The sequence below is a fragment of the Neocloeon triangulifer genome, unplaced genomic scaffold (assembly GCF_031216515.1).
Source record: "Neocloeon triangulifer isolate White Clay Creek 2 clone unplaced genomic scaffold, ASM3121651v1 ptg000017l, whole genome shotgun sequence".
In the NCBI taxonomy this organism is placed as follows: domain Eukaryota; kingdom Metazoa; phylum Arthropoda; class Insecta; order Ephemeroptera; family Baetidae; genus Neocloeon; species Neocloeon triangulifer.
Genome location: NW_026775559.1, coordinates 4,669,109 through 4,691,310, shown reverse-complemented (window position 1 = coordinate 4,691,310; position 22,202 = coordinate 4,669,109). Strand labels below are relative to the sequence as shown.

At 34.3% G+C, this 22,202-nt stretch overlaps 4 protein-coding genes across 5 annotated transcripts in view; 1 reads left to right on the top strand and 3 right to left on the bottom strand.

Annotated features, from left to right (window-relative positions):
• Positions 1-403: 403 nt before the first annotated feature.
• LOC132202984 (uncharacterized) lies at positions 404-8,944 on the bottom strand. The gene is made up of 6 exons (XM_059630378.1): positions 8,701-8,944; positions 2,947-3,039; positions 2,488-2,635; positions 2,072-2,205; positions 1,121-1,273; positions 404-1,013 (listed from the first exon to the last, which is right to left on the bottom strand). The coding sequence occupies exons 1-6, from the start codon at positions 8,801-8,803 to the stop codon at positions 847-849; spliced, it is 798 nt and encodes a 265-aa protein (XP_059486361.1). The 5' UTR covers positions 8,804-8,944; the 3' UTR covers positions 404-846.
• Positions 8,945-12,174: 3,230 nt separating this feature from the next.
• LOC132203365 (peptidyl-prolyl cis-trans isomerase-like 3) lies at positions 12,175-13,757 on the bottom strand. Its single transcript, XM_059631085.1, has 6 exons — positions 13,624-13,757; positions 13,345-13,405; positions 13,001-13,075; positions 12,770-12,931; positions 12,599-12,717; positions 12,175-12,371 (listed from the first exon to the last, which is right to left on the bottom strand). The coding sequence occupies exons 2-6, from the start codon at positions 13,345-13,347 to the stop codon at positions 12,245-12,247; spliced, it is 486 nt and encodes a 161-aa protein (XP_059487068.1). The 5' UTR covers positions 13,348-13,405; positions 13,624-13,757; the 3' UTR covers positions 12,175-12,244.
• A 213-nt stretch (positions 13,758-13,970) lies between these two features.
• LOC132203186 (type-1 angiotensin II receptor-associated protein) lies at positions 13,971-16,062 on the bottom strand. Of its 2 annotated transcripts, none has more exons than XM_059630769.1 (6): positions 15,872-16,062; positions 15,768-15,802; positions 15,598-15,709; positions 15,069-15,147; positions 14,848-15,003; positions 13,971-14,773 (listed from the first exon to the last, which is right to left on the bottom strand). In XM_059630769.1, the coding sequence occupies exons 1-6, from the start codon at positions 15,905-15,907 to the stop codon at positions 14,688-14,690; spliced, it is 504 nt and encodes a 167-aa protein (XP_059486752.1). In that variant the 5' UTR covers positions 15,908-16,062; the 3' UTR covers positions 13,971-14,687. The 2 variants fall into 2 exon arrangements, with proteins under 2 accessions (XP_059486752.1, XP_059486751.1); XM_059630768.1 differs by having other exon boundaries at positions 13,971-14,778; positions 15,872-16,059.
• Positions 16,063-17,382: 1,320 nt separating this feature from the next.
• The window catches only part of LOC132203071 (PAS domain-containing protein cky-1), a 39,913-nt gene continuing 35,093 nt past the window's right edge, over positions 17,383-22,202 (top strand). The window contains exons 1-2 of the mRNA XM_059630528.1: positions 17,383-17,467; positions 20,804-20,864. Coding sequence (XP_059486511.1) covers positions 20,836-20,864 — 29 coding nt within the window. The 5' untranslated portion in view covers positions 17,383-17,467; positions 20,804-20,835. The remainder of the gene's footprint in view (positions 17,468-20,803; positions 20,865-22,202) is intronic.

Genomic DNA, 22,202 nt, shown 5'->3' with positions numbered 1-22,202 from the left:
ATTTAACTTGATAAATATACTCCAATTGTTGTATGATATGTTTTTAATATACTTCATTTGAAATTATGCAATGCAAATTAAGTTACCAATTATTATCTTTTACTTTTCCTTGGGCTGGAAGTGTCAATCAACGAATGCGTCGTGGATTGGCACACTGCTCTACTGGCCTAATTTTTGCATTCTGGCAATGCCTTAGCACGCCGCTCTTTTTTGCTGATAAAAATTAATGAAGCCTTCAAAAAAATTTATCTTTGTATCACAAAATGCATTGAGACACGCTTTATTTGCGAATCGTCCCCATTTTATGATTAGAACGATCTGAACTATAATCTATAAAATGCCATGAACCTTTTATCTATTTTGGCGTCTCCGCCCTAAACGAATAATAGTGGTTTGAATACAAAAAATAAGCGTTTTTCATTTAATAATTATAGCCTTATATTTAAAAGTCACTTCTTACATTTAACATTAAATTACAGTTAACAAAGGAAGTTTTAGTCAAAGTAGAAAAGCTACGCAAGTTGATTATGTACATTATTTACAACTTTTTCCTCAAATTACAACTCTTTCATGGACACTCAAGTGTGATAATATTCTAAAATGCACAAGGTCTAAAATTACAGTAAGATTTTGTAAAAAGAACGGTCCAATATTTTTGTTTAAAACCAAGTCGTCAGATTACTTTTAGTTGAACCAATAACAAGTTGAGGAAATGAAAAAGCGATCTTTCACCGAAATTTTCACTTTAACCTTTCACCTAAAGGCCTTACGTCCACTCAAACTAGAGATCAGATCACGGAAATTGCTGCAGAGAGTTGTATAAAAGTTCGCGTGTGCATAAATAATTTACTCGTCGCCGTCGGAGTCTCTCATCCACAAACGCAGTGGAATTTGCAGGAAGGCCTGGTTGAGGAAGGACTTGAAGTGTTTGCCAATACTTGCGCCGGCCGCCGGCTTCATTTCGTCAATGATCTCGTTGGAGTTCTCGTTCAAGAAGTGATTCATAGCCTCACCTAAATAAAACAAATTTTTAATTTTTTCCTTTGGTTCAGAAAATTTGATTTGTCATTATAATCATTGATTTAAAATACTTATTCTTTAAATTGACATGCTTAATTACCAATCACAGTGTTTCCATTGACGACGTCCTTAATGCGGAATCGCGACTTTCCTCCCAGATGGAAATCAATGCCCAGCTTTTCGATCGACATGAAATGCTCTCCACTTCTTGTGACGTTGCGGCCATACACAGAAACCACAGCAGTGATGTCATCTGAAATTAATTACAAATATTATATGGAAATGAATTTTACTTGTACGGACACCAGACCTATTGGATTTCATAATTTAAGTAGAAAGGTTGCTTATTTTCAACCTGTGACATTTATTTATTTAAAATAAAGTAAAAAATTTTTTGACCATTATCAGTTGAGAAAATAAAATCGTAAAATCCACAAAATTTAAAAGTTCAGCGATTTGAAAGATTTGGACCATCTGTCTTCACTATTGAGGGCGAAAAATGTTTTAAATAAGAATAAATAAGAAATTCAAATTCGTTACAAACAATTTTTTTTTGCATAGCCATTTTCGTTCTTGTGAATAATATAACTTTGCAAAATATTTAATCATATCAACATTTTTTTGCACTTAAAATTATATTGCTAAATTATTTTAACTTAAAAATGAATATATTTAATAATAACATTAATATTTATATAATGTTTGAAAATGATATTTTTAATTAAAATTAGATGATAATTTCTGTTATAAAAATTTCCAGTGTGCACAGATGTATGTTAAAAGTATATTATAAGCAATGAAAAAAGAACGTAATCTTGCTAACAATAAGAATAATGTAACACGCCTTTCAAATTGCCTTTGGCTTTCGGATTGCCCTCATTAATCCCGTTCTTTTGGACTAGGGGAGGAGAAGGGAATTTTGATCTTGATGTTAAATTGACAAAAGAAAATAATTTAAATTTAATTTTCTAGTACAATTTTTTCTTATTCGTCTTTTTATTTAAATTCATTCAAATTTTAATTGAAATAAAATTTAATTCTAAAAACTTACTGAAAGTTGCCCAGAAATCGCCTCGACTTCTGACGGGGAACAGAAGAACTTGGCCAGTGACCTCGTAGTGACCCATGGCGGAGAGCCGCGGGAGGCGCATACCCAAATCTATTCTGAGCTTGCTCAGGTCGCTCCTGAAAATTTTGCAATGGTCGTTTTATTTGGTATAACGAGTTTACGGTCAAGTTTGTTTACGAGAGTGAATCACGCCCGTTTAATACATATTATTTCACCAGACCGACTGTCCTTGAAATTCGAAGATTCAAAAAAGCACAAGGCAGGCCGGTGTACGCGAGTTTAAAGTGAAAGATGGCGAAAATTGACATTGACTTTATGGCGCGCATGCAATAAAAATGTATGAGAATGAGCAGCCGCGGCCAACCGGTTTGGGCGCGAAAATCTTGACATTTCATTACTTGACAGTGATGACCGTGTAGTTGCCGGCGCCGAGCACCGTCATGTTGTTGAACAGGGCGCGCACTCGCACGTTGCCGACGCCGTTCTCCATCAACAACTGGTCCAGCCGCAGCGGGTCCAGAGGGTCCATGTTCAACTCGGGAATGCCTAAAATGTTGGGGAAATTTTTTTGAGAGACTTATCGGAAGAAGAGGTTCAAGGTTGCGATCAGGACACACGTAATAGAAATTTTCGAAGAAAGTGAAAGTAGCGTGTCCTTGGCCTTAGGAAAGAAAGAGATGCGAAAATATAGGTCACGTGTGCTCTTCACGGGTGCGCTACTTTTCTCACTCACAGACAAACATGGCATCAGAGAGGTACAAAAACTTCCTCGTGACGAAATTTAATGCTAAAGATCTGTTTGTTTTCATTAGATTGCAATTATGGTTGCACAAAAATTATATATATTATGAACTTACCTCTCTGGAGATATTTCCTAAGGTGGTTGAAGGTGTTCTTAATACAGTTGTTTACCTCAGGGTCGGTTTTCGTGCATGGAATGATGTATTCGGCTGCAACAATCAGGACAAATTACATTAAAACCCATTCGTGCGTCTCTAGCGGAACAATATTTTATCATTTTCTTGGAAGTGGAGTGCGGCGATTATGCAACCGGCTCGGTGCGCAAGTCGAGCGTGAAACCTATCTCTTATCCATTCAAGAGAATAAATCGGCGCAAAATTTATGATTTATTTATTCACCAATGGCGTGCTTTTTGTCGGTTTCAAAAGGAGTACATCTAGAGCGAGCAGCGATGACAAAACGCTGCCACTTTCCTAACTTTTGTACCGTGAAAATGAGTGCGTCTTCCGCAAAGACGCTCAACCACCGCTAAATGCTTGATGACTGTTAGCAAATTAATCATTTCCTTAAGCAAGCACGCTACCAATTTTACGCTCCTGTGGGTTATTTGAAACACCCAGGAATAATTACAGAAAGCATCAGAATTTGTTTTTTTATACAAAAAATTAAACAAATTAAACTTTTGATTAGATTTTATAATATTGAGTAATTTTTATTAAGTAAATTAAAATAAGATAAAGAAAATTAATATGAATTTTAAAGTAAATTTTATCCAAACATTACTTTTAGTATTAACACAGTAAATTTAAATTGATTGAAGTAAAATTTTGATCAATATATTTATTTTATTTGTTATGTATTAAAACAACACACATAAACAAATTAAATTGTGGATTGATTCGTAAGCTACAATTGCTATCTGCCGAGTGTATAATTTAAACTCGCTTTATTAAATGATCTCATTTCTGAATTTTATGCCTCAACTCCGCGGCACTATTGCTAATCCAGAGTATTTCCCGATTGTATAACACCGACATAACCGGTGTTACGTGATTCAAATTCCGTAGTATACGCGCGCGCTCATTCGATTCATGGTACTGCACTATCCCTCCTCTTTCTAAGTTGAAAAGAAACCGAGAGCTGAATGTAAATTATACACTTTGTATGAATATTGTGTTACAGTGGCCCCAATTTAGATGTGATTAAATGTCGTTCCGTTACTCAATAGGAAGAAGACGAGCACATACTGAAACTTCATCGCGCAATAATTTTCTTAGAAAGCCAGTTTAGCTGTTAAAAATCTAGCTCTAGTTGTAAATTGCTAATGCCAATAAGAATTAAAAATGTTAGAATTAAAAAGAGGACAAATATTTGGGAGACTTCAACGCCTGAAATCCCATATAATAGATATTTGAAAATTCTCACATTTTCGTTGCTTTTTCCCCCTTATTAAACACGGAAAAGTGTGCGTTTCCTAATTCACGAAACGGGTTTGAGTCTGGCAAATTAATCAGGCGCTTCTTCCGGCGGCCAAAAGGCCACTGGGTCTCGTCGCAGCCGTCTCGGACGGTGACGTAAGATGGTGCGAGAGAAAGCTCTGCATCTAACAAGCTCCGCTGCAGTGTGTGCGGTGGCCGCCGCCGCCGGCTTTCTCTCTCGAGGAAGTCAACAATATAATCATAATATAACCATGACCACTCGAGCTAGCCGGCTAATACAAACGGACACCGGCTCATCGCGAGAGCAGTTCCCATTTAATGGAGTGCTACCTGATGATGCTGGCACGGACTGTAAAATCCAGAACGTGATTCACCGGCAGTTGTATAATAAGTTACGTCTTCAACTCTCTCGCGATGATACACCCGATGCTCCGGTTGCATATATACTTATGAAAATTGCGGGGTTTCAATTTTTTTTTTGCATTTTTATGTTTCGGAATTTGAATAATAATTCCCTTAAATTTTGTGAAAGACCAATATAATTAACAAAATAATAATAATGATTTAAAAATCGTAAGTGCAAATATAAAATGCAAATTCCTTCAACAACTGTCTCAAAACTCTAATTGACATGTTCAATTTAAATTTTTACAACAATAGGAGCCATTTTTTTTATATAATTGCTAGAAAGCAATTGGAACTTTTAACAACCATTGTGTAAAGACCTGATTTCACTATTCAATACAGATAAATTGAAGCACAGATGATAAAAAAAACAATTATGATGGCAAAATAAAAATAAAATAATAATTAAGCCAGGACGAGAGTAAAGTTTTTGATTGCTAACAAGTAATTTACTATTTGAAAGGCACATATTATATAGATCTTATTTTGCAACAATTTGTAATAATCCACAGATTTCAGAATTTGTCAACAAATTGGGTATAATTATTAAATCTGTAAATATAGAACAATGGCCATTAAAGATAATTTGAAAATTAACTTTTTGGCCACAATTAAAAATGAGCTATATTGAAATCATCGAGCTCTTGCAAGAAAAGTGGAGGTGTCGCAATGTTGCATTATTATTAGTCACGCGTAAGTATCAACGAGAAAAGTCGAGAGCCTATAATAGAGGCAAACAAACGCGTAAATTGCCCAAGAGAGAGTCTGCCTCTGGACCAGGCAACAAATAACGAACTTGAACTTGCACTCAAAACCCGTCGAGACAAAAAAATATCCCATCGACGGGCTATTGCAAAATTTCTCTGACAAAAAACGCCACATAACCTTGGATGCAACTTTCTGTCCAATTCAACTCAAACAATACGCGATACCTCTCAATTAAGATGAGTTTGCGGTCAAATAAAGAAAGCCGGCAAGCTCCTCTCAACACTCGCATGACACGCGGCGAAAATTAGCAGATCACTTCACGTAACACTAACTGCAGATGGAGCAATTCACCCGCCCAATTCATGTACTTTAATGTAATTCGATTTTGAGGAGCTGAAGTAGGCCAGCATCATGACTTGCACAAAATTGCGCAATCTATACTTTTATTATAGATGTGTCAACAACATATTATACACTCACAAGTGCAGTCAAACAATGCTTGTTATGTCTGGCAATTCATTCAAGAGTTGATTTTTTTTATCCACCCGTCACCTCTGATGAAAGAGAAATGGAAATATCGCTGCGGTCAAGTTGGTGGTTATTTGCAAAGTTTGAGTAACATGCACGTAAGTGATTAGTAATTTGCGCTTTTGGGGATTCTCAATTTCCTTTGCCACAGAAACGAATGTGGGTCAATTGCCGTGAAAATTCGTTTGGCAACTCTCATTTTCATAACGTGTAACATGCTCAAATATTATTTTATCTTAAATACATCATTTGCACCTTGCTTTGACTTTGACTATGAAATGTTCATTGAGAATTGAAGAGTGTGGTTAGGTACATTGAAATAATGGTATTTGACTTCTTGGGTGACTATTGTGAGGATGTTTATTATTAATAAAAGCTAAAATAATTGCACTTATTCTGTTAAACAGCTGATTGAGTCTTAAGGTTTTAAGTGAAAATATTTTACATTTTATCTATTGGTATTGGTTCACATAAACATAAATTTGAAAAGTGATCTTTGAACAAAACAAAATAAATCCTTAAAAATATACTTTTTAAAATTTAATCCAACACAAAGGCACCTCCCCTGAAATTGTAATTCACAATGAAAATATTTTTGAATTTTAAAATTTTATTTGAATCCATAAAGATGAGAATTTTACAAAAGCGTAAACTTCAAATTCAAATATTTTGTTTTATTCATACTGCTTTAAAATAAGAAGCCAAAATTATTCATAACAAATATTATTTTTCTCCTAAAAAAATAATTAAAAAATAGCAACAATGCATTATTCATTAAATTTATATTTAAAATGGCCTTTCAGCTTTGAGGCATTAAATTAAATATGAACGTAAAGATTAATTCTGCGTTACTTGTTCAAACAATTCAAGGTTGAATTCTTGAAAAATTAACGTCAATTTACCTACACGATGCGAGCTTGGTTCGAATGGACGTCTTCGCCTCCTTTTTTAAAATTATAAATAAGTAAACCTGCTTGGGCACCTGAGTGAGTTTTATTTCAGCTGCCATTTGTGGCCGGCGTTATTTCGCCTGACCTTGCAGCTGAGAGATGCAGGGAGGAATACGGTGCATAAGGCAAAGTGGAACGCAACCACTTTGGTTTATTTATATTTTTTCTCACCGAAAAATGTGTCACACGATCCATTAATAAGCTTGATTTGTGAAATGAGATTCCGATTTCGGCAAAGCCCTTGACTTTTTGTTGACCAGCCACTGCAGTCGTGAATTATAGAGCCTGAATGAACTTTTCACTGCAACACAAACTACGAGTCGGTTCAAGGCTGACAGACCTGTAATTTAAGTGTCGGAGCCCAGAAAAGGATTATTATTAAAAAAAAATATGGGCGCTGCATTTCAAGCGTGTCGGTCACAATTTCACTTTTGCCGCAAATACAAATTTCTGATTGATCAAGTGCGTAATTATTTTGTTTCGAGGTTTTCTGGGTCTCAATAATTATAGATGCGTTTCTTCACTTTCCTCAGAAATATCTAACATAATAATCATATTGAATTAATGCTTTCATCGACAGAATTTCTGCTTCCAAAATTACGATTTAAAAATAAATAAATAATATTCATGTAAAATGAATCACTTGATAGCAGTTTTATGGAAAAAAATTAAAAATCAGTGACAATTAATTATGTTTAAATAACGTTTAAACAAATATAATTTGTGTCTCATTTAATGCAACAAATATTAAATATTTTTGTCAAATTTTGTTTTTCATCAAATTTATCAAAATATTCTATGGGAATTAATAGCAAAATAATTTTTTTAACGCTTTATTTAACAATTAGAAAAATGCCATTTACAGAAGCTGCGCAATGAAATTTCACGCAGTCCATTTATTTTCTAACTGGCAGCCGAGAGCAAATTAACTCAATTTCCAATCAGCACCTCAGTCAATTCTTCACAGAGCAGCCGTGCTTATAATGTATTGATTTTGAGCGTACATTGGTTCTATTCTCGCGCGAGATCGTAGTTTATTTTCAGAGCAGGAATGTTGGTGGAAAGTGAGAGTACTTATACGTTTATTTGCAATTCTCGTTATTGCCACAGTCGTGCTGCACCTGACTCTACGAGTGCAGCAGCCAGTCCGTCCACAGCGTGCACCATAAAGCCGGGCGTTATGTAAGAATAAGAAACACACCGGAATATATATATACACATACATGACTCTTATACAATAATAATAATGCATGAAACCCGTCCCCGGCGCTGAAAGTGGCACGCTCTGTGCTACGAGAGAGCACAAAACAAGGATGTTTGTTGTCTCGTCTATTAGTCGAATGCATCTAATTCAAGGCAAATATACGTTATGTATGTTTGACCGAGAGACACGATTCGGCGAAAAGAAATTTTGCCGACCACTTTCTGCAAACACACTCTTCCGTTTCTATTGCTTGTGGGTGTGACATAACTTGTATCCATTCATTCACTAGATTTTTCAGCTACGAATGAAGAAAAAAGAATGGAATTGTTAAATATTTTCTTCTTTAATTTTAAAAACAAGCATAACTCCGAAAACATTTTTTTGTTTAAAAAAGGTCGTCAACCAAATTTTAAGGATTTTTTTCTCAATTGTAAATTTCCATTAAATAAATTTCAGAAATATTTAATCAAGTTTTTTTTTCTTTTAGAAAATGTGACCATTATTTTTTCCTCTCTAAAAGTATCAAAATTTGTATGATTTTCAAAATTTCCATTTTAATGAAATTATTTCTTTGCATCCAAATTTATTCTGCCCGAACTTTTTTTTAATTCTTTGACCAATTTTGAATTTACTCACGCAGTGTCTTGACAATAGTCAATTTCTTTTCAGAGGTGGCCGGCAGGGCGAGGGTGGTGGCCGCAAGGGCGAGCAGGACGAGCAGGCAGGACGAGGGAGGCATTTTTGGGACGCACTGTGGAAGGCAGCAGGGACGCAGATGGACGCGATCTATCAATCGGCGGCGCTTGCAGGCGAGCGCGCTGTACCTGCTTGGCTTGGGAGTGAAAGTGAACGAACGCACACCACGAGTTAACACACTTTTTTCAACCCGCGTCTTATAACCATCGACGGCACTGCAAGGTGGGAGATGCTCGTTGCCGCCGCCACACTTTATTTTAACCCGGCGGTTGTCATTTACAAACACACACACCAATTTTACCGAAATTATATGCACGTGTTCCACCAGAGGAGAGGAGAGGAGGAGTGGAAAAAAGTGCAACATTTTGTGACGGTGCACTTGGGCTTTTGGCGAACCACTTTCTTTCGCAAAGAGGTGTTATCCAATCTGCATAATGGAGCACCAGTGGGAATTTCCATCAGAAAATTTGTCATCTGTGCACGCCGGGATAAACACGGAGAGCTACTTAATTACGGAGCATGAGTTGGTTTGCTGTGCAGAGACGTTTGAAATTAAAAGAGAAATAAATTGTGAAATAATTATACAAGCGGAAAGAGGGATGCTTATCGTTTGCATTCATTCTAATCGAAAATGCCAAGGATGCTTCGTTTAAAAAAAGCTCGTTCTAAAGATGGCTTGAAGAAAACGTGCATATTCTTCATTTAATTTTTTTTATTATTCTCAACTGCCACTCCATTTCATGAGTGAGAAAAAATACTAATAATCGTTACAATTAAATTTATTTGTTTCTAGCTTACGCAATACAAATATGGTTGCAGAAATTAATAGAACCGGATGTTTTTTAATAAAAAAAGGAGGACAGAGGCCCTTTTCTTCACTTTATGAAGGGCTGCTAAAATGCAAAACTTCCTTCACTTAAATTCTAAAGATGTGTGCACCTACTGGCAACAATTTTGGCCGTTCTGGGGTAACCAAAACGGTAAATCAATCGTATCAAATTTTTATAAAAATGCTGCACACTGAAAGAAAGGTCAATTTGTTGAAAAATATCAATGAGCCCTAAAAATAAATGTTGACAAAATGCCATTTGAAAAATGTTTTCCGCTGACGCAAATGTTATAATAAGTCGTTTGTCCGGTTTGAATGAGCTAATTAAAATTTATTTCATTAACTACATGATTTTTTGGAACAGGAAATAAGACAACATAAATGTGGTAAATTAGAAATAAATTTTTTGTATAATGAAAGTCAATTCTCAACGTTATATTTGTTTGGTTTTAGCTCATTAATTAAAGTTGACTTGACGAGTTTTGTTCTCAATGCCATCCGCAATTTAGAAAGGAACGTTTTCTGTCACAATATCTTTATAGTTTTTCATCAAAATATTTTGAAAACGAAAAACTTGTAAAAAATTAATTTCAATTGTAGGAATCAGTAGAAATAAGGTGCGATTAACAGCATTTTGAAACATACATATTTGCTCCTTTCACATAACAAAGAGCATAAAAATTAAATTATTATATCAACAAAAATATTTAAAATTTAAATAACCTAAGATGAATTTGGAAGAATAATCTTAATATTACTTTTGCTGTGAGTCATTTTTTTTTTAAATTTTAATAATAAGGTGAGGGACAAATATTATTTTATAATTTTAATTTGAAATTCAAAACATGGACGTGGCTGCGCTTGCTCTTTTTATTTCGTCCACGCCATATGACACCGTTTGAAATGACGCGCAGATCCAAAAAAACCCTAACAAATTTAGTCTGTGCGCAAAGAAACAAGAATTTAAATTTGTTATCGAAGGGAAAAAAATTTGTGAAAGGCATACTGTATGGCGTTTCATCTTTTTTGTATAACAGATACTGTGTTAATTCATTTCTAACTGCAATTTTATTAAATAAGTCCCATGGGTAGCATTTGACCCCGCAAATCCACACTGATAAGTAAAGTACTTTTTAAACGAACCAATAATTGGTACAAAATATAAAACCATGACCTCGCGTCTGCTAACGAACACAAATTTATATATGCAAAACAAGCTGAGGGTCAAGGACACCGGTTCGTGAATCGAGTGAAAGATCGATCCCAAGTGCCAAGCATAAATTAATTACGTTTGCCAAAGTCATTAGAAGTAACGTGTAATTTTTTATTGAATAATAATAGTAGAACGCAAAAAAAACTTCCTTTTTTACTTGAACCAGGTCCATTGGTAAATAGCTCACGGGCGCCAAATTGGTGAATAGATCGAGTGAATAGACCCGCGATTATCAAGTTTCCTCGCTTCACGGCCACTGTTACGTTATTTTATACAAGTGTGCGCGAATGTGTGTTTCGGCAGCGGACGTTACCACCTGACGCCCGGCATGTTCTTCAATTTCTCAACAAGCGTCGAGGGAAAGTTGCTTTTCTTTGAGGAAAATAAATGGAACAATTGAGATGGCATGGCCTTGGTATGGACAAATCATATTCCAATGAAATGAAAAAAAAAATGTACATAATTCTTTAATTCTTTTTATAAAATTGAAAAATTCCAAATTGATATATTGAGGACTTTTTGTCCAACAGATTCCTTTCCAATGAAAGATTACTTTTTGAATTTTTTTTTTTTTAAATTTGGACAAACAAACGATTTAATACAATTATATAAGAAGTACATATTTTGAATCTGTATTCCGGTTCTTATAAAATGATTTTATGAATTTATTTTCGTGCACAGGAAAACGTCATAGTAGGTTGTTTCCTCTTCTCATGAAAATTCGCAGCAATTTATAAACACAGACTATTGTTTTCAAAAAATTATGCTTTTACGGAAATCTGCAAGTGACCCTGTGCGCATCACACCGTGGGCAGAAAATTAGAAAAATTGCTTCCACAAAGAAACGCGCAATAGAATTTTTCCCATTTTAAAAATGGTATATAAATAATTCAGGTTAACTATTACGTAAATGCTAAGGGTGAAGCGATCAAAACAAAGGTCTCGCAGATTATTGAAATGCGAGCAAGCTGGTTTCTTTCGCATCTAATTTGCAAATATCAAGGTTTGCAAGTTACTCGCAAGGTCCGCGAAAACACGTTGCCCATTGTATTGAGAAATCGACGTGTGGCCAAATTGAGCGTCATCACGATAGAAATCATTGTTAAATATTTAAAAGACACCGTGGGACGAATGAGAAGTAAGTACACAGTTGTGCAATTTCATATCTTGCTGCAGGTTAAATTGACAACCAGGAAAGATCGAGGCACGCGTCTATCATGGGAGTTGCCCTCTTGCTCAATTAGTATTTTATTGTTCAATTTCCTTACGCTAATGTAATTGTTTTCCACTTAGAGACATTGATAGTCGATTATGAGTCACAAAGGATTATTTTTCAAATAATTAAAACGGTGCAATATTTTAATATTTAAAATAATTTTAACGGCAATTTTATTATTTAAAATAATTTATTTTACTGAACTTGTACATACATTTGATGATGTCTAACCAGCCAAAGGATTTGCATGAATTGTGATTTTGTTGACTCTGGTGTCAGTCAGAGGTCGGTACGTTTTTGGATTGACAGCCATTTTCTCCAACTCGTCCAACGCTTCGAGTCCGTCGATTACCCTAAAATTTATAGATTTAAATTATTAAAATTGAACAAGACTAATTTAGATATAATTTTAATTGAAGTAGGAAAAAATTGTTCCGAACTTTCCAAAGGCCCAAATATATTCATTTAAATTTATTCTCCCTTCATTTCTAGACCTTACAATTAGAACCAATTTTTTCCTTATTCATTAAATTTATGTGCCAAAGAGCAACCATAATTCAAATTATATGGATTGACTCACTTTCCGAAAATTGTGTATTTGAGATCGAGACTTTGATGTGGTGCATACGCAATGAAGAACTGACTGGCGTTTGTGTCTGGACCACTGTTGGCCATCGAAACTGTTCCTCTGGCGTCGTGCTGATTTTATTATGCATTAGTTTCTCTCCAGATAATTTCAAAAATTCCTTACCTTCAGATCGTCGCTGAACTCGTCCTCGAACTTGCGGCCCCAAATGGACTGTCCCCCTTTGCCGGTGTTTTCCGGATCTCCCGTCTGGACGATGAAGCCTTTGATGTTACGGTGGAATGTGCTGCCAATGTAATAATCACTGGCACAAAGAGCCAGGAAATTCTGAAAACAATTTGGGAGCCATTTTTACATTCATAGTAAAAAACGTAATAAGGAAAAAATGTAACGTACCTCACATGTTTTGGGACACTTTTCGCACTGCAGTTCTATTTTCATGTCTCCAACGTCCGTGTGAAGTGTCACCGACTGAAGCAAAATGAATAATTTCATTCAAAAGTTTAGGTTTATAATGCTTTGTTGAATTTTAATTTGCACATAATGAAGGGGTTTTTATTTTAATTTGAAGTAAATATTTAATAAATCACAAACCATACAATTAACCAAATAAATCAAATTAACTTTCAAAATTTCTTATACACATAAATCACATATCACATAATACAGATAAATTTTACTTGTTCAAAAAAAATTAAGAGTAAAAATTGTAAGTTTTCACTGTTTCTAATCAATCATACCATAGTTGCAACTTGTAGAATTTATGTATCTTGATCAGCAAGGAAGTAAAACGTCAAAAATCTGAAAATATGAATTTTTAATAATTATACTATGTAATAAAAATATAAAGAATTGAAATACAATAAGTAATTAAAAATGTAAAAAATATAAGAAAATTAATTTGAATGTGTAAAACATAGTTTTTAACTAAAAATTTGTTAAAAATTTTCGTAATACACATTTAACCGCAGCTTTTAAATAAAAACAGTTTAACTCACACAATAAAAAATGCTACATACCTGTCAGAGTTGATCAAATATTTTTCTGACCGATTCACCGGCAAAGTTGTTCTTGTGTTGTTTGTTGTTTGTTTTGATTTTTGCCCACGCTCGAGGCTCGAGAGCTTGCTCGAGAGCTTTCTCATCGTTTCTTGCTCAGTCCCGCCATCTGCTACGTCTTTCCTGAACTACACGTAAATAATATAAAAATGCGCGGCATGCTCGGCGCGTTGCATCCTTGCACTCGTCTGATAAGCAGTACGGTTGCGTTTTGATAGCATAAAATCAATATAATGCATGTTTGTTTTCATACGCAGGAAACAAAAACAACTATCCAGGTACATCGCATTAAATAAAACTATTCAAGAGATTTTTTTCAATTTTATTGAAATTAGAAACATTTAGAATGAAGTCCCCCGCGTTTACAAAATATAGAAGTAGCAATAGAATTGATAATTAATACTAAAGAAAATGTCAGCATTCTAATCTAATAATTATCTTATATCACGCAAAAACAGAGAGCAAACAAAAAATGTTAAAAAAAAAAATAAGTAAACAAATCAAGAAACTTGGAATAATGTTAATATGCTTTTTTATAATGTTATAGGAAATTCATATTTTGTGAAGGGCTGATGTACGAGATTATCCCTGCTTTTAATATTAATTTTTAATCTTACGTTTTCGAATGTGTATTTTATTTTTAATTTAGCTGCCTTTTTGAGAGACAATAATATGTATAAGAATATTTTGACCAGCATTCGCTATCTTCGTTTTAGAATTTTAGCGGTTCAAATAAAAATGGCACAGTTTTAAGAAGAAACGTCAAAACCTAAGTTAAATATTGTCTTGGTGAGTTTTGTCATGTTAAAGAAAGCGAAATTTCGATGGGTGCAAAATAATAAGGTTGCGGTGTCATATTTCAATATCTCATTTGCTTTTTCTGCTTGACTTTGCCAGCGGATGTGATTAATTTTTTGTTCAAATTTAAAAGAAATTTTTTCTAGCTCTGACTAAAATTTTTTTGTAAGTCACCAATTTAATTACAGGACGCTCAACCTTGCTATCCGATGTTGTAGTAAGTCTTGTCAGCAGTTGCGGCCGCTCCCTGCGGTGCCACGGGCGGTTGACCTCTGCTCTGGTCCATGTCCTCGTAAGGGCCTCGAGGACTCGTCTGTCCTAGAAACAATCAGAATTGCCCGGAAACACAATTCGCACCCTTGCTTTAAAAAAAAAATGTTAACTGACCAAAAACGTTGCCCAGGACGTTGGGGCCGCCGGGCAGAATGTTGACGTTGGTCGAGCCAACCCTGTCCTGAAGGGTGCGGTAAAGGCCGAAAGCCGACAGGGGCCGTAGCAAAAGGTTGATGATGGCCATGCCCACGCTGAACCTTTCACTTCCGACTTAAAAAACGAGTTTTCCAGGATTTAATAAATATGGGGAAAAATTATTTGTGCAGATGGCTTACTTAGGCTGACGAAGGTTGGGTAGTAAATGGAGAGAACAATTATGTCTAGAACAATGCTCAGGATATTTATGCAGAGACTCTGGAAGAAATTAATAAAAAAGAAATTTTAACAGTTTTAAAATAATGATCATGATCTTTAAAATTATTAAATCACAACGTTGAGCAAAAAGGTTGGTTAATAAACTGTATTATTTGATTTCTACTTTAGAGAACTTGATTACAAAATTAATCTTCATGGCACATAAATTTAATTTTTAAATAGATGGAATTTTAATAAAAATTTATTTGATTACGTATAATGAGGAAAATAATATATAAATTAAAATTTTTTACTTCTGAAATTTATAAAAAATATTTCTGAAGTGTTTATTAACAGTAAAAAATAATGAAAATAACATTCATATTAATTAATATTTTCTAAAATGACTTGTAATATTATATTTTATAAATAATTTATCAGTAAAATTTAAAAAAAAATTCTGATATGAAATTAATAAATTTTTTTTCAAAATAAATTTTAGGCTCATACCAATTGAATTGGATCCTCGGCATCAGCACTGTGAATTCCCCACAGCAGCGTCAACAGGAAGAAAGTGTTGTAGAAAAGATAAGAGTCCGGACTCCAAATGCCTTGGACACCCCTAAGATATGAATTAAAAGATAATTAAAATTGTCACAACCGCGCCCCGAATAACTTACCATGCGATGAATAGCAGGTGTATCAAAAAGGCTACCTGTCGGGAAAAAACATGCCAAAGGAATTTGAGTTATTGAATGAAACGCTATCAAATGGAGAATATCACCTTGGTCGAGTTTGACGCCGAACTCTGCGGAATCATTTTGCGAAATGAAATTGATCTGCCGCTGCGGCCGCACTAGTTTGCAAACGATTGTAATCGAGGTATGTTTAGCGACGAAGAAGAAGAAATGCAACAAGCATCGCAATGAGAGACCACAAGCTCTCCGAGTCACATGATTTTGTTCCGTCGGGTCGATAGTCGTCGGCGCCGAGTGCCCGAACCTCTGTGTAATTCACCATATCCTTTTCAGATGGCTCTCGATAGAGCTTTTGTCGCGGCCCCTGAAACTCAGGTGCTTCAAATGGGCACCACTGCCTCCAGATTTTGGAGCGCAGGTGAATTTTACTATTAAGAGTTTTAGTTTGTATTGCGTTGTATTAATTTAGAAAATTTTGAAAAAATAGAGGATTTAATTAAGATGGGATAGCCAAATATCAAATTATAGATACATTTATATCTAGGATTAAAAAGAGAAGAATTTTTTAAACAATTAATGTTTATACTCGAATAAATTTATTTCATTGTAGCTTTTGAGATAAGAACGCATGAATGATATAATAAATTTATGCTGCGTGAGCTTCCTTATAATTGTGATATAAGATATAATTATACTCGATAATTAAAAATCGTATTGTTCTTTTTTTAAATTACACTTATAATAGTGTTTCTGTTTCATTGGTTTAATATTATGTGGACTATAACTAATATTTGGGAATTTGAAATGTTTCAATCTTAAAAATGGCTTTCGTTTCAATTAAAATTTTTTCTCAACTTTGCATGACAATAATAATGCACTTTTCTGCTGCCCAAGCAAATTAAGTGTAAAGATATCAATTCTTAATATCGCTGTTGAAATATTTAAATATATATAAGTATTGTCAATTATTTTAAACCATGTTTATTTTAAAAACTTGTTTTTAAAAAATATCATTTTTAACACATAATTATAAAAAAATTAATTTATAATAAACGGCCAAAAATATAAATAAAAAATTACAATTTTTTAATTATAAATCATAAAAAGACAAATTTGTTATTATTAATACATTATTACTACGATATTACCATTGTTGCAAAAACATTTACCATAATAATTTTGTGATGGCTGACTTAATGTATTAATAAAAAAGGTTTTATTTTTTATTAGATGAAACTGCAAGATGCGAAACGTTTGAAAGCAATGGACACGCCAGGAGGGACGAGTGAGAATTCTGCTAGGTGTTCTTCTGCCTGATTTTGCTTCATCTCCGCTGTCATAATTTAAAATTTTCGGCTGGCCGACGCGGAGAGCAAAATAAAACGTCAGCGGTGGGCAGGCAAAACTGGAAACGAAAAGTGGAATTATACACAGCGTCGCAAACACACGGAGCGGGTCTTCATATATAATTCAGCTCTGATGGAAATAATCATAGTGCGGGTGAGAAAAAGGAGGACGATTGCACGTGGTGCCGAGACCGCGGCGGCCAATCGTGCCCTGAGAGGCGGAGCAAAAATACTATCACGCTCTCGTACTACCTGGACCTTCAGTCGCGTGTGAACCCTCTCGCCCATCTGTGCCTGACGCCCTCGCCGACCCGATCCAGGGTGACTCTTCGTTTGGTGAGTTTTTTAAACTCCTAGTGTATTAGAAATTGGGTTCTAATTCCACAGTACAATTGCATGAATTGTTAGCAAATTGGTTTTTACTTTCCATTTGGGAAGTAGCTAATGTTTGAGTGAAATAAATTAATAAATTGAGTAACTTCAAAAACCAATTAATTGATTCGAGTTGAAAATTTTAAATGTGGTCTTAATCAATTAAATAAAATAAATTAATTTTTATAACCTGAATTTTTCATCTTATCTAAATATGTATTGCAAATTGCAGCCAGGTTTGTTTGAAAGCAGTTCAATCCAAATTGACTTCTCCGGATTTTTTTCATTCTCTTTATCTGAAGTTTTATGGGCTCTGTATAAAATTGTCTGCATTAATTTTATGCTGATCAATATAACTCTTCAGCAAATTAATTACCCCTTTCTTAGTTTCTTTACATTTGAGAATTAAAAAAATAATCAGATTAGATTCTATTTGGAATGAATAGTATTTCAATTATCAATTTTATCATTTCATTTGATTTCTTCCCTTGCAAATATTCTTTGCAAATTTTATCAATTTAATTTAATTGATGAAATGGACGCTACCTAACGAATTACTGTCATAAATAGTTATGGTGGTCATTGGTTATTAGTCATTGCGTAAAGAGTCCGCCTATGTGTTTGTTTAAATTTTAAAATAACAGCGTCTTTTGTTGTCTGCCAAAGCAAGCTTCACATATTTGAATAAGTAGTGGCATGGAATCTCAAAATTCCAGTCCTATTTGTCACCGAGCCGCGCTAAAAAGTGCTCTGTCCATTGTGTTAGTGTCAAGTTCTGGTTTTCATGAATTTACTTTTCAAGCAACTCCAAAGATTAATGTGATTTTAAAAGCACATAAGCCAAATATGCAAAAAAATCTCTCCTAATTTATTTTGGCCTGCTTTTTTACGAAAACAAGGCTTGAAATTCTTATTTTTATTACGGATATATTTTTATCTTCTTGCATAGCTTGTTTTTATCTTTTAAAGATTGTAACAAATAAAATTTTTAAATGAGGCACAGCAAAAAACGGCTGTTTAACCAAGTGCATTATGTTTCAATAAATTCTGGAATATCTCATCCTCTATGGATTTTCATCTTTTCCAACAAAATTTCCGTTGATCATACCACTAAAACTTGGTTCAATATTAACGCCCTGCAGCCAAAACAGATAAATTATGCGAATTTAATTTATTTTTGTCACGCCCATTATACTCAGATTAATCTAGGATTGCCAATAATAGTGTCCAAGATTTTTATTATATTTCCCAGGTTTATAATTTTACCTGTAATTTTAATGATTTGTGAGGAAAATATAACATTTTTTGCTCATTCTTTTCTCTCACTTCTAAATCTATTAATTTCATTACAATGCAAAAATTGAATTCGGCTGGGCTAGGGATTTCCTTCGTTATGTTGAGAACAAGATTCCTGATAAGAAAATTGAGCAAATTGCACTTCACCAACATGATCAATGTCATATTGTGAAGATAAAACAATAAAAATGGCAGGCACACAGTGATTGCGGATGTAAAATAGGAACTGTGGAGTTGCTGGGGCACTCGCCTCGGCCGATCGCAAGCTGCCCGCTGAGAGCTCTCTAGTCGCGAGTTGCGTGGTGAAGGGGTAAAAGGATAGAGTTAAAATATATGACCAAGGCCAGATAAAAGTGCATTCGAACTTAACAACTGTAATAATGGCGTATTATATGTTGTTTTATCTTCTGTCTTCGTGTGCATAAAATTTATCTCCTCGTATTGATTTAAAACAAATTCATAAAATTTAATGTCACATTATTATGTTAATTTAATTATCTTTCTCTCTCTCTCTCTCCGCACACTCCTACAAGCAGCGACGACTCAGTCTGTGAAATGAATCCGCACAATGCACAAACATGATTTAAAGTGAGTGTCCAGGTGGAAAAAAACTAACTTCATTCTCTGCTCTCTCGACGACGAGAGATATTACACAAAAAATTTATATAAGAGAGCAAGAGTATATAAAAGAGCGCGACGTGTTATTTAATATTTGTGTGGCCATAAATTTGTTCACAAGTTCACGCCCCGCGCACTCTTGAGGCTTGAAATAATAAATCTGATCGGAAATCATATTAGCCAAGGGTTTAGTACTTTGTTGTGAGAGTGAGCGGTGCCAGGGCCGCCTGAAAAACGGGCTAATTCAATAATTAAGTCACATTATTTGTTTAAGTGAGCACTCTGTTTGCAATACAGAAAAATAGCATTATTAATATAAATTTAAATAAACTTTTTAAATTAATGCATATATTTTATTCCATGTCGCGGCTGATTTTTTTTCATAAGGTTATTATACTTATCATGTATAAATAGGATTTGCTCATTTTCCTCAACAAGAGCTCTGGTTTCCGTTTTTCACAATAAATTGTATCGGACATTTAGCATTGAAGTAATTACATTACAGAATATTGTAGATGAAGTATGGATATGAAACGATTAAACTTATACCAGTCTTGAAAATTATTTTTAGACGAGCGAAATTTCTAAACAAAACTATAGGAACCTTTTATATCACATAAAAATTTCTCAGTATTTCACACTGACAAAAAAGTATTTATTAAATTAATTCTGATTAAAATTTACTGAAAGATCAATTAGCTATACGATTAAAATCTAGCGAAACTCTGTAGTTGAATGCAAATTAGAAAAAATTTTGTAAAGCAATGATTTAAACTAAACCAGTTTTGGTTTTCCTCATTATTCTGTTATCTTTGATAAGGTCATTTTCGCTGAATTTTACATAAAAAAATATAAAATTTGAAACAAATCAAATTATAAATAAGGATCGAAGAATCGTTTATTTATTTTGCGAAAATAAAGAATATTGTTTAATTCCAATAAGATAAAAAAATTACAAAGACGAAGAATTAACTTTTGTTGTGAGGGGCGCAAGAATCATCTACAGTTTGTAAATTTATTTTCTAATAAAAAAAAGCAATTCGTTCTTTGAACGTGGATATAATTATGAGGCCCACATCTTACAGGCGGTCCCGATCGGATAAATTTTCACTATAAGAATGTGTTCACATGAACGAATTATCAGATTGTGAGAGAGCAGCGCGTCGGCTAAGCGGCACAATCAGAAAATAATTTCAAACATTTCGCATCAAGATAACGAGAGCGGTTTTCTGCAAACAACAAACAGACCCGACTGTTTCACTCTCCCCAGAATTACTTTTGAAATAAAACAAATGCATATTTACAAAGAAAAACATACAAACACTTTTGGCATTAAAATCATTTAAATGCTTTGCCCTTTTGAACCTCTCTTCTCTCTGTTTGCAGATTGATTTTGGAATGCTGTCATTGGCTGGTTTATGACGGAATACTTCGTAACAATGTGCAGGTAAGGACTACCGCCGAATTATGATCATCGTTCTTTCTTTCATCCTGCCGATTCTCGCCAATTAAGCTGCAGCCGAAAACGGGCAAACAGGCATTCCCCGGCGGATTTAATGCGCTTAACAATCAGTCCGTAAACTGTTGGAAACAAACATTTTGTTTGATTTATCTCCAATTTTGTCGATTCTCACACAATGAGCCGCGCAAATTTGCCCCGTTAGAGTGAAAAAGCTCGACATTCACTATCGCGATTGATTGATACTTGCCCAAAATTTCTAACCTTCTAACTAACGCTCTTGGGATTCTTCTCTTTGAAAGATAAACGAAGCGCTGTTTTATAAATACGTTGGGAAAAGAGATTCGGCCGATTTCCTCCTTTGAAAAAATATATACCCAGGCAAAAAGATAAACGACCGTCTACAGTGCGCTCACAATCGCCGATTGCTCTTCCAAACCTGAAGGATAATGTCAAATTTAATAATAAATGCCCATTATAAGGTTGGTGGCCGCGTGCATAGAAGAGCGAAACAGTTTTTTCCCATGCATGAGAGAGACCGATCATTACCTCATCTCCCGCAATTACGGCGCGCGGCCAAATAAATTTATGAATGACAGCTCAAAGAGTGATTTCGCGGAATGAAATTTCACAATTATTCTCTCCTCGCGATCTTTTTTCTGAGATGGGTGAGAAAAACGGCCGCGGTGGAGATGCAAATCTGCACCTCTCGCATAAACAAATGATGTCACGCCGCCAAGTATGAGCTGTGAATTATCGGTCCATCCATCACCTGTGTTGTTCTTTCTCTCCTGGCAAATGGCAAAGTGCACTTACTGGTTGGATTGCATTTCGCTATTAAGACACGCGTTCGTATACATAACTCTCGTTAATTGAAAAACGCCACCGTTTATTTCGAACAAACTGCTGCGCGTGTTGATGTTTCTTTTAAACGCGTCATAAATCGCGACACAACTTATTGATATTCTTATTCATAATAATAAATCAATAATTTTACGCGGCTTTCTTAAAAAAAAAAAAATAAAATGGGCGATGGCATAATTCATAATTTATCTATAATTTTATGGAATGATTTTAATTTTCAAAAATCAAATTTTATCATTTGTTAAGTAAAAGAGATCAATTTTGGCTCTTTGATTGACTTTGCTTGACGATATCTCTCAGTAATTGGCAATATCAGCAAATTATTAATTATGTTTGCTTCAATTCTATTCTAATAAAGAAATAAAAAAAATTATATATATACTTTTTTTAATATTTGTCAGAGAAAATTACATCAAATATATTTAAAAAAAATTAATCTATTCTACATTTTTTATTTGCATA

Coding starts and splice junctions, on each gene's coding strand:
- LOC132202984 (XM_059630378.1), bottom strand. CDS start 8,803: ATGCCTCCCTCGTCCTGCCTGCTCGTCCTGCTCGCCCTTGCGGCCACC. Junction 2,636..2,946: donor TAGGAAATATCTCCAGAGAG/GTAAGTTCATAA, acceptor CCAACATTTTAG/GCATTCCCGAGTTGAACATG. Junction 2,206..2,487: donor TACACGGTCATCACTGTCAA/GTAATGAAATGT, acceptor CAAAATTTTCAG/GAGCGACCTGAGCAAGCTCA.
- LOC132203365 (XM_059631085.1), bottom strand. Junction 12,932..13,000: donor AGTGTCCCAAAACATGTGAG/GTACGTTACATT, acceptor AATTGTTTTCAG/AATTTCCTGGCTCTTTGTGC. Junction 12,718..12,769: donor AGTTCAGCGACGATCTGAAG/GTAAGGAATTTT, acceptor TAATAAAATCAG/CACGACGCCAGAGGAACAGT.
- LOC132203186 (XM_059630768.1), bottom strand. CDS start 15,907: ATGATTCCGCAGAGTTCGGCGTCAAACTCGACCAAG. Junction 15,803..15,871: donor CGGCGTCAAACTCGACCAAG/GTGATATTCTCC, acceptor TTTTCCCGACAG/GTAGCCTTTTTGATACACCT. Junction 15,148..15,597: donor CCGAGGATCCAATTCAATTG/GTATGAGCCTAA, acceptor AATTTCTTCCAG/AGTCTCTGCATAAATATCCT.